Source organism: Diadema setosum, chromosome 2 (assembly GCF_964275005.1).
Source record: "Diadema setosum chromosome 2, eeDiaSeto1, whole genome shotgun sequence".
In the NCBI taxonomy this organism is placed as follows: domain Eukaryota; kingdom Metazoa; phylum Echinodermata; class Echinoidea; order Diadematoida; family Diadematidae; genus Diadema; species Diadema setosum.
Window position 1 is genome coordinate 39,783,125 of NC_092686.1, and position 12,077 is coordinate 39,795,201.

Sequence of the window (12,077 nt, forward strand, 5' to 3'; positions counted from 1 at the left end):
TTACCCCAAAATAATGTGGATCAGTGGATGTACACAATGTAGCAATATAAGCAGAACAGACCAATAAGTTTGAGGAAAATCAGACAATTTGTTCAAAGAAATGTGAATTATGCTTTGGTGTTGCTTTCAGTGGATATGAAAACTACAGCAGTTGTATGTAATGTTATACATTTGTAGATGTGGAACAGATAAAGAAAATGTTCAGATAAATTTCCACATACATACATGTACATACAGTATATGACCATTGTGTCCTCATATATCTCTAGCATAATAAGGGAGCCTTTAACCTTCAGAAGTACAGCGAATGATATTGCCCTCTTACTATCAGTTGTACGTTTACATTATATACAGTGTACAACTGTACATGTACATGCTAATGACAAGTCAAGGGAATGTGTACTTAATAAAGTATGAATTTCTTAAAAATTGTCACTATTTGCTCTTCATTGTTGCTTTTATGGAGCTTTACATATATGGCGATTCTGATTTATGTAGGTAGTAAGTCCAGTCGAACAGATTTAATTCACATCCTTTTTTAATGAGATTTGCATTTTAAACTAATTACAGACTAAATCACAGTGTACCTTTAACTGAAAGATAAAGAACAGGTACAAGATGCATGGTCATTGCTCGACTTCGGTGCCCAGACAAAGTTCCAAACCAGATGCAGAGCTCTGTACTTCTGCTTGCCGAGCTTACAGAGCTGTATTTGCATACGTACATGTACATTCAAACTGACACGTGTCTGTCGTGTACAGTTGAATTGCAGACCTGGACACTGTAATCTGAAGCAATAGAAGTGACATGTACAACCTGTACACTTACATGTAACTTCTATGTTTGAAATGCTGGTAGCTTTCAAATACAAGCTTATTTCTTTTGATTTGATCTGTTATATTTTTTCTTTTAATCAAAATATCTGATCCATGTGCCTGGCATTATACAACTGTACCATCAAGTCCACTGCGCACAAGGTTTACACATGTATTTGTGTACAGTATACATTGAATTCTCCATGTAGACTACAGGGTGGTCCACGAGGGTTTGAGCATGTCACTACAACATGCTTGAATTCTTGTGCAACTTTCTCAAAAGCAAGCAAAATGCTACATAGTGTACAACATGCAACATCCTGGAGAATTGGCAACATGCTCAAAATTGAATATGAATCAAACATGAGAAAAACATGTGCAAAACTTGAAAAACATCTGACTACTTTAATAGAACGTTATACAAGTGTGCAAAACATGGGACAGAGCGTAAAACATAAGCAGCACAATGACCATGAGACAGAGCATCGAACGTACTACATGTAAGCAGCACACTGGGAAATAAATTGTGAAATACAACCTACTGTACCGTGGTATCATACACTACTGTACACTACATGCTGGTGATATGCAATCTGTGCACATACATCTACAATTTTCACAATCTTCTCACATTCAACGCTTGTAACATGCTCAAATTTCAAGTTGTAGACCATCCTTGACTAGCTTCATGTAATTACATGAATCATGTACAAATACAATGTACATTTGTATACTGGAAACAAGGAATGTTTGCGTGCATTTAAATTTCGCAAATTTAGCGAGCACCAATATTTGCGCAATTAAAATTCATATGGAAGTTTTTAGTGTACACTATATGTGTTGAATGCCAGTGGCGAACAAAACAGAATTTCATGCCTCGGAAAAGGCCATTGGCTCCAATTCACAAAAATGTTGTGCTGTGAATATATCATGTTTTACAGACAGTACCTGTACAATGTATGTACATGTACAGTGTTTATCTTATTATTTTTTGTTAATGTTGTGTCATTTGAGAGTGACAGTCTTTTCCATTGTTTGCTATTAACTGCTGCATGAGCAGCATACATGTAAATATCTGTAAGGAAATTACTCACATAGTCACATGATAATGCAAAAATTCCATGCAGAAGAAAACCACCACCTATGTCAAAATTTAAGTCATCATTTTCAGTCAGGGTCATATGCCAGATCAGTGTAAACAGAGCAAAGTTCAGCATGATGATACAAACAATGGCATTGTTCAGAAGTCCCATGATTTTGAGAATGTTGGACAGTTTATTAGGGTAGGCTGTTCATTTGTCTTGCTGGCTAGAATTGCTGTACTTGTCCTTCAAAAATCCTTTTTCTAGTCCTGAAAATTCTTCGTAGGAACATTCAATCCTACTGTTGAAGCCGAGGATGTATGTATTACTGGAGAGTGCATGATGTGACTGTACATGTTGTACATAAAATTTACAATGTACTTGACAGAACTAATGAATGCATGCAGACCTGCTGATAATAATGGCTCCCCTCCCCCTTCCCCCCTCCCCCCAATACTTATCAGTGTGATTAATACATGTAGGTTGGTATGCACCTTCCATATTTATATTTTTATGTCAACCTTGTTAAAAGATTTTAATCTTCAAAATTGATATGAAAAGTAACTCCAATCTAAACAGTATCTTTGATGATTGCATAAACCATCTGTGTGCATGAGCTGTCTGAGCTCGAGTGTATTTTCTCCGTGTTTGTTCAACTAATAGTGTCATTTTAAAGGGATGGTATACATGTACAGTAGTTCTGGTTTAGATAAGAATTCAGGTTTTAACTTTTCATGAAATAATGGGAAATTAAACAATTGTATTAAAGAGCATAATGATTCAAAGAGCAATTCAAAGTTTACTTCATTCGATGAAAATCAGTTTTGAAGTGGCTGAGATGTCTAAAAACCAAATGATCCTAAGCCCTTTTTACACTTGTGTTTCTTAACCCCATACTTTCTCTGACCCAAGACTATCGTTAGTCCCGTACCAATTTTCTCAGCTTTTTACACTCGCCAATAAGTCCCGTACTAAGCTCTTGTCCTGGGCTAAGGAGAAAATTGACCTTTTTACACTTGTATTTCCTAGTCCCGTACTTTCCAAACCACATGAATATTCGTGATTACATGTACGCTGTGCACTGTACACGTACATGCACGCACCGGCAGCACTTGATGACCTCATTTCAAATTGGTCAGTGGGGGTCGGACTTCGTCTCCGTCGCTTAGCCCCAGATTATTTTTCGTTCTGTTTACACTCGCTTGCTTGGCACCGCAATTGCGGGGTTATGACTGCAATTGCGGTGCTAACCCTGCTATTTTGCAGGGCCAGATAGTACGGGACTATCGGAGGGGCTAGCCCACTTTGGCAAAAACAAGTGTAAAGGCCGTGTCACACCATTCCGGGCAAGCTACACGGGCTTGTGGCGAGGAGGTAGTTTCCAGCACGTAGATTTTCAGCGGGCGAACAAGAATGTTTGCAATTTTCATCCATGCCTTGTCATACCGTACGGGGGAAGTTTTGCGGCTTGACTAGCGGGGAAACAAATTTACTCCCCGGAGCTCTCCGCAGTTGGTCCGCACCTGACAGTATCTAGTGCGTAATTGCCCGGAGGTGCTCACGCACGTCCGATTTAACCGCAGCCAAGTTTTGAGCATGACCAAAACTTTTTCCGGGTGAGTCGCGGGGATGCCCGTAGAGGTCCAAGCAGAACGCCAGTACATTGTAGGAGGCCCTTAGCGGCAGCACTTCCCAGGCAACTCCCACGCAGGTACTTCGCAGTCCCATATGCAGCCAAGATAATGAAATTCTGTGGGATTTCAGCCATTCCATTAGAGGAATTCCTTCACTGAGTTGTCAGCCCCCACGCGACTGGTACAAAGGTCACACAGTATACTCGCAAGTATAATTTAAGGAGAACGCGTCCAGCAAGACACATGCGCTGACACGCTCAAATCCTTTTCCGCCCTCAGGAATGTCCGGTATGCTAGAAAATCCCTACACGTAACAAGCCCGAGTAGCTTGCTCGGAAAGGTGTGACAGGACCTAAACACGATTGCGGGTAAAAATATATGCGTGCGCACCTCCGGGCGACTACGGTTGAGATACGTGCTAGGTATTGTCATGTGCGGATCATCTACGGGGACCTCCGGGTAGTCAAAAATGCTCTTTGCAAGTTGCACGCAAGGCTTGCCCGGAAAGGTGTGACACGGCCTTAAACAGAAAGTGGGCTAAGGAAAGTCCGGTACCAATGGTGGGGCTAAGGCCACCCCCCCCCCCCCCCTTAGCCCCACCATTGGTAGGGGACTATAAAGCAAAAATTTGCAAGTGTAAAAAGCCCTCTAGGTAATCTAAGGTGGACCCCACCTTTTCCCACTCGTAGTTTCGCTCCATGTTGACACAATAATCAATGAGCTTGTGAGTAAGCCTGAACCTTGCTTCTCGTTTGCTTCTGGGTCAACTCCCAGCTGTGCTGTTTTGTATGGGCATATTATAGGTCATAGCAAAGACTCTGCACTGCTGGTATAAATATCAAGCGGGATTTGCTTGTAAGTTGCATCGTAGAATTTAGGTGCGGGTGTGAATCTGTGTCATGAATTCACGAGTGGAGCTAATCATCAACAGTTGCAGTGTGTAAGTTTTCAACCTAAATTTCAAGTTTAGCAACTGCGCATGAACGTACAATGTAACTTATGTAATGCTCAGAATGAAGCCCAAAGCATGCAATGTCTATGCCTATAATAGTTTCACTTTGTATGTTTTTGTGGATTGACAATTATTAACCTAAATCAAGTGAGAGAGGCACAAACCACAATGTTTGTGTGTGCAACAGCCAGAGCACAACCACCATTTATACACTCTGCATAGCTAGTGCTGTTACATTGTACAGCTATAGGTAATATTTTTTTTTTTTCTCAATGATGTATGTTCTCTTTGCAGAATAACTACTTGTTTCAAATACTGCCGCCATGACTTCCAGAAAGAAGGTTCTTCTGAAGGTCATTATCCTAGGAGACAGTGGGTAAGTACGATACACATTAATATGTTGTATGCACTTCATACATTTACATTGTAGGTTTCACTAATACTGTCTTTTATTTATATAATCTTTCAGGAAATTAGGGACACTTTGACTTTCCTGTATGTTAGTATTCCTATGTTTATTCACTTTTGGTTCAAAACTCGTCTACATGTAGGTTTGATTCTAAGTTGGCTTGTATGTGGGAGTGGCATGTTGATATACTGTACTTGGGTCCTGTTGCATACTTACATGTACATGTATAAATGTTGAGATCAAATGTAAGTGAGAAAATAAAACATAGCTCTTCAGTACTCAATTCTGATTGGCTGATATCTGATTTATGTTGAATTTTCTGGTTTATGTTCTATTGCATCTTTTATGCAACAGGCCACTGGTATTTTTGTCCCTCTAACTCTGGAAGTAAAAAGGATCTTGTTAAAGGTGTTTCAAGTCTTGTTAAGAAAAGTGCTTAGCATTATCAGCTGAAGACTTGTGGTTTCTTGATATTGTTTAATAGTCAGTTGGATGTTCACTGTACATAAAACTGTTTAAAGTCCTCAAACAAGTACAAATGAGAACTATCACGATGAGAACTATCACGAAAGTAATAATGTATTGTGATTTGTTGTAGCATTTATGCTCCACAAATGATTTAAAAGTGGAATGCATTGTGATATATATTTATTCATTTTAATTATTGCTATCATAATTTTAGATGTTTTGATTGTTAGTAGTATTATTGTTACTACATGTAATAATGTGTAATTATATGTAGCACCATCCTTCTTCAAAGTAGTGGATATTTCTTACCTGCTGTGTCTATAAAAGAGTGTAGAAAGCCACGTGGGCATGGTCATGCTTACTAGAATGAATGCATGGTCTAGACTGTAGAGACAGTGTAAGATGATTTTCTCAGATCAACATGATATGGTTAACTACCACTAATGCTTTTGATCAAGTGTATGAGCTACCGTGAACAGGAAGCACTCTGGAGGTTTTGTGATTTACTCCATTTCCGCTCACGATCAAATTACTGGTATATTGAGGTGGCAAGTCTATTTGTGCAACAGATTCATGTGAGCTGTGCCATGCACCACCATCAGGTGTGTGGGTGCAGTGCTTGTTGCATATGGGTTTACTGGTGTGATTAAGGGGAAAGCAGCAGTTTGACAGGTTAACCCCCCCTCCCCCCCCCCCCCCAAAAAAAAAGAAAAAAAAAAAAAAAAAAAAAAGGAGAGAAATGACGAGAAGTATTAATAGAAAAAAAACCTCATTTTCACATTGTGTTCCCAGCAGTCACATGTGACACACACACACACACACACACACACACACACACACACACACACAATTTGTACATACATGTACAAAGGTTGCCATGGGCAGTCCCTTGGAATCTGAGACTAGTAGCAAAAAAGGCAATACAGTTGACTATTAAGGTTTAGAATAGAAATTCACTCTCAATGTTCACAAAATTTGTGGTTGGGGTATTTATATCTAGACATCGTAGACCTGAACTACATGTAGTGTGGCTTGCTTTGCAACATTGTATGTACATTGTAAATGCTCATAAGATGTCACATTTTGGCTGATATGGTCAGTTTTACGGTAAAGGGTGTAACTTTTAATTTTTAGCCTTTTGGCCCACCCTGAACACATAGATTTACAGATCTCAAAGATTTTTTCCCATGTGAGTCACCTTATGAGTAGCCACCTTGGGTAGCATAATCAGGTCCAGGTATTGATGCGTTTTGTTTTGACAGTCACATATGTACCCTAAAAATGACTATTTTGTTGCATTGAAATTTATATAACATTTTTGAAATGTTAATAATTTTCTACAGCAACTGCAGAGATCTAATTTTTTATGTTAAAAGCATAGTTGTATGGTCAATTGAAATGACCAAATTAGTTTGGTTTGTATCTGGCCCTTTATTTTAGAATACTATGACTTCAAATTTGAGGTTTCGGAGGCTTCATTTTCCGTTAACAATTGTTTACAAACTTTGATGGACAGTAATGATCAGTGGATGTGTTTTGGTTACTTTCTTTTATGCTGAAAATAGTAAGGTACAGCTAAACTTTAGACTTACATCAAAGTTTACTTGATTCTAGGGCTATTTGAAATTTTGTGATAATTTTATTCCATCAAGTGAAATTTCCGTTAGCAGTTTTGAAGCCTCCGAAACAAAGTGTTTAGTCAAATAATATGAATATAGATAAGAGAAGCGACCTAATCTATATGTCAAAATGTAGGATATGGGGCCCTAACCTAATAGACCAAAAATAGTTAAGATCCGCCAAACTCTCTGAAAATAGGAGACAATACAAATTTTCCGTTAACACGTGAAGCCTCCGAGACGCATTGAAGCCTCCGAAACAGCAAAAACATCTAATTTGACATTTCTGATAAATTCTTTGAGTGTCTGCCCCAAATTATGCCATGAAGTCATCAACAGACATGGACAGACAACAAAAATAATAAAAACATTATGATACTGCAATAATTTTTTGAGCTAATACACTTTATAGAGAAAAAGTGGTTTCGGAGGCTTCAAAAGGATGTTAACACTGCATTTTTGTGATTTTCTCTGGACAACATCAAATTAGATCTATTGTTCACCCACCCAATGATCGCTTATGACATATCTAAAGATATTTAATCACATTCAGTTTTCTGGCTGCTTTGTTTACTCACCAATATAGATTTACTATACGATTTACCTATTTTTCTTTAACAGTGCAGACGTGTCACACATAACTCACCTTTTCATTCAGCAATAAAATATTAGCAGATGAGGATGCTGCCCCACAAATATGTTTAAACAGTGTATATCAACCAAAAAAGACACAATTTACCTATCACTTTCTACATAACATACATGATTTTCATAAAAACATAAGGCATACCAAATCAATTTTCCAGATATTTCGGAGGCTTCATTTTATGTTAACAGCATGTAAATGGAATGTTTTGATTACAATTTTGCAATTCTAAGTCTATCAAATAACTGTTTGGACTGAATGAGACTTAATGATTCCTCAAGCAAGGTGTAGATAGTTGTTTAAATGTATGAAAAGCATTTATTTTGTAGGTTTCCTTTTGAAACAATGGAACAGGCTAGATATTGTGAGTAATGAAAGTGACTTCCAGCTTGCATGCATGCCCACATCATGCAACAGTACTGCAACAAAGCAAGTAGTTGTGGATACATCAATGTTCTTAAGTTGGATAACTCATTTTTACTCTTGAGAGAAGTTGAAGTGTTGTGACCATATTTGTATCGCTCTTTTGACTGGTTAGACTTTGACAATCAAACAATTACTTGATTATTTAGTGTTAAATACAATTTTTTTTAAAAGAACTGAACACTATTCCTGTCCTGAAGATTCAAGGACTTTAATAGATGGTTATTCAAGAGGGAAGCATACACTTAACTAAGAAATATATTACTTTTGAATTTAAGGTTGTATCTTTTATGCATGATCCAGGACAAATGGTGGAAAATACTTTTTGGATTTTTACACTTTTGACTCACTATCATGTGAGTGTAATAGTTTCGAAACACAATCTTTTACATGTCCATTTATAACCCATTGACAAATCCATTCCATTGTTACTCACATGGCATTTGTTTTTGTCATACTAAAATCTTGACTTTTTCAGCTTCCCATTTCTTAACAAGTTCTTTGGCTTTCATTTCCAATACTTATTTGGAGGAAAATAATTAATCAATAAATTTGTGATTGGATTTGAAAATAGCTAACATCTTGCAGATTATCATTTCTGTGGTGTGACTTGGATCACAGGGTACTGTTTTGGAATTTTGACATTTGATTACTTCATTCAGACAGGTTTTCATATCAATCTGTATGTCAGATCTGATGCACGCAAGGTGCAACACAATCTTGATACTATACCCTATTTTCCATACTTTATCATGCTGGCAGTAACCACTTGACTATTTTTGATTAAACAAAATGTAACTTGTGTTACGAAACATCTCTTCGCATACATGTGTGAGACTCTATGATATGTTTGCGGATGTAGTTCTAAGTGCAGTAAATGGACAGTAAATGGTTGGGATAGGATTGTTTATAAATGACATATAGACCTCTACTTATAAATAGCCTGCTGTCATGGGGTACATGTAGTTTACATGGGTGGGTGACTGGAGAAGTTATGTTCATGAAGAACAATATTGAAATGATTGAAATCTTTATAATCTGTTTAGTCCTGGCTTTTCTGGAAAAAGTTACAAGCCCCTAACTATTTTGAAATTCAAAGGGTGGGTTTATATACTATTTAAAACAAACCTGTGGGTTTCTAAAAAACTTAGATATCTAAACACATTTGCTGCTTTTTAATTTTTTGCTAAAAAAGTTGTCATTTTTAGAAACAGTAAAAGTTCTGTTAGCAATTTCTCAATGCGTACCTTCAAAAACAGGCCTCCTACATGTACAATCGTAGCTGTCACAGGAGTCACACAAACTGGAATTTTATAAAATAACTATAAAAAAAGAAGCCTTTGAAGAATAAAAAAAAAAAGAAAAGTAAAATGATATGAAACAGGGGTGACTTATATACCACAGAAAAAGAAAGTAAAATTCTAACTATCATATATTATAGGGAACTATACATTTGGTCAACATTTTTTTTTTAATTCAAATTCGTACACAGTCATGGGTAGGGTATGTACATATGGGCATTTCCGTGAGTTGTGCGACATGACCACCAAAATTTTACCCGCATATTTCAGGACAACTGATAATCTTACTTTGTTAGCCATAGTTTGAAGTGTGTGAAACCAACTTTACCTTTAAGAAAAGTTCCCTTTTGTGCATTTCTATACCTTTTGAAGCCAGAAAGCATTTTTTGACCTAAAAATCCCTAAAAATGCGTTTTTGTTGCTCTTTGTGATTATTTTTTATATTTGAGGCTCAAATCAAACTTTGTTTGGTTTTACAAATCAAAAATATATTAATCTAGCAGAAAATAAAGTGGAGACCTTGATATAAGATATGTACTTCGGACACCAGTGTGCTCTTACATAGCTCGAGAAGCTGTTGTAACGTGAGTTACCGAAACATGAACTTTTTAACCTAGCAATTTTACTATGCCCAACTGAGACATGGTATTTTGGATTATCAAATAACTGTGCAGCACACATCCAAGAAATATGATGGGACTTATAGTCTTTGCTTCAAATTCTCATAACAGAGGTCTTAAAATTGTAACGTGAGTTACCATGTAACGTGAGTTACCACAATGTAACGTGAGTTACCGACATGATTTTTCTTTAATACCAAGAAATTATATGAAGGTTGTGATTGTAAGTAACCAATGAGTACATGATTACTGAACTCTTGTATTAAGATTCTATTTCCAGTATATTGTTATTGTCTTGGTCTCTCTCTATCACCAAACCAACTGGTCTACATGTACAATGTATTAATTACACATGTTCATCACATGTTAACTTCTGAAAGAAACTGTTCCATATTTACTATTTAATATTACAGTGCATGTATACTGATCTGTTACGAAAGGGTTTTAGTTTCTTCTAAAGCTGCATGGACCTTGTTCCAGCAAATTATCAAAATGTTGTGATGACTATTAATAGCCTACTGATTTGGATAATCACTGCATGATTACTCTTGAAAAGTTCTTGTTTTTGTAATTCAAGTGATTACTATTTGACATTTCATAGTTTATACCTACCTGAATAGACCAAAGCCATTGTTTATGAGACTGAAACATTTACATGTATGAACAATTTTAAGATTGGAGCTCGCTTCCTGCTGTTTTTTCTGAGATTTTTGAGAACTGAACATTGTGAATTTGACACGCTTATGTGTTTTATACTATTCTACTCTGAGGTTTTAGCTATATTGTTGCAAAATCCTACAATGAAACTTTTCCATGTTTACTATAATCTACCTTACATACTGATCTATTACCAAAAACTTGTTGAATGTGAACCTCATTATCAGACATTTTCTTTAAGAGCTGGACAGTCATGTACCTTAAAGCAAACTATGAACATTTTGTGATATTAATAGTTAGCCTCCTGATCACAAAATATTTACTATTCATGTTTTTCACTGGGATTTACTACTTCAGTCTTCTTGATTACTCTAGAAAATACTGGTATATACTTTTTACATGTATGTACAATTTAAATAATGGCTACTTGACATTTCATAGACCAAAGCCATTGTTTTTTAAGGCTAAAACATTTATGAACATGTTCTATTAAACTGATCAATACTGGTAGCAGATAACTAAAATTCATCTGCAGTTTCTGTAATTCAAGTCTAATTTCTGTACCAGTTTCGTATAAGAATTTGTAAACAAATCAAACATACAAACAATTGATTATTGAGTAATTCAAACAATTATCAAATAATTGGAATATGAATTGCATTGTTTAAAAGTTAAAAGATTTATTGAAATATTTCATTTCTGAACCTTTAAACTCTCCACAGACTACTTAAATGTACAGGTCTCTAATCTCGTGACTCAGTGTATTAAATGGAATAGTTTATGGATGACTTGTTTTATCTAGATAGCCTGAAATCCATTTATAGTAAAATAAAAAAACAATCAAATCAAATTCTCAATTAAATCCTCAATTTCTGATGTATTTGTTAACTGGAAAAGAGTGTAATTTAATGAAATAGACTCTGTTTCATATCATTTTGTTGAACAAAATTGTTGTCTCAGTACAAATGAAAGCTTGGAAAACGACTCAATTAAAAATGAAATTTATCTTCAATTTGGTATTCTAAATGTAAAGTTTCCTGCCTTTTGGTAATCTCATGAATAAAATGGGATTAATTACTATCAGATTAATGTTCAAATCAATTTAGATTCTTTATTCATGGAGTTTGTTTGTGAAAAAAAGTTGTCTTGGTAAGTTTTCTTTGGATTATTAAGACAAAAAATCATCTTGTGATCATGTGGACAAACTGTAACGTGAGTTACCGTAACGTGAGTTACCGCTTCACATGACGATACCTGGAGAATGTAAGACAATTTGAATTTTTACCATACTCGGTGATGTATGTTGTTAGTCCATGACTTTGACACAATAGACTTTAAAGTCTCTCTGTTTCTTGTTTGAGGAAACTTTTGAATATAAGACATGCCAAATTTTTGCATGTCCAAATTATGTAACGTGAGTTACCGACATTTGTAGTGTTTTTTCTCATAGT

At 36.0% G+C, this 12,077-nt stretch overlaps 1 protein-coding gene across 1 annotated transcript in view; it reads left to right on the forward strand.

Moving 5' to 3' along the window:
- LOC140244727 (ras-related protein Rab-7a-like) overlaps positions 1-12,077 on the forward strand; it is a 40,968-nt gene that overhangs the window by 9,200 nt on the left and 19,691 nt on the right. The window contains exon 2 of the mRNA XM_072324343.1: positions 4,778-4,859. Within this exon, the coding sequence (XP_072180444.1) occupies positions 4,807-4,859 (53 nt within the window). The 5' untranslated portion in view covers positions 4,778-4,806. The remainder of the gene's footprint in view (positions 1-4,777; positions 4,860-12,077) is intronic.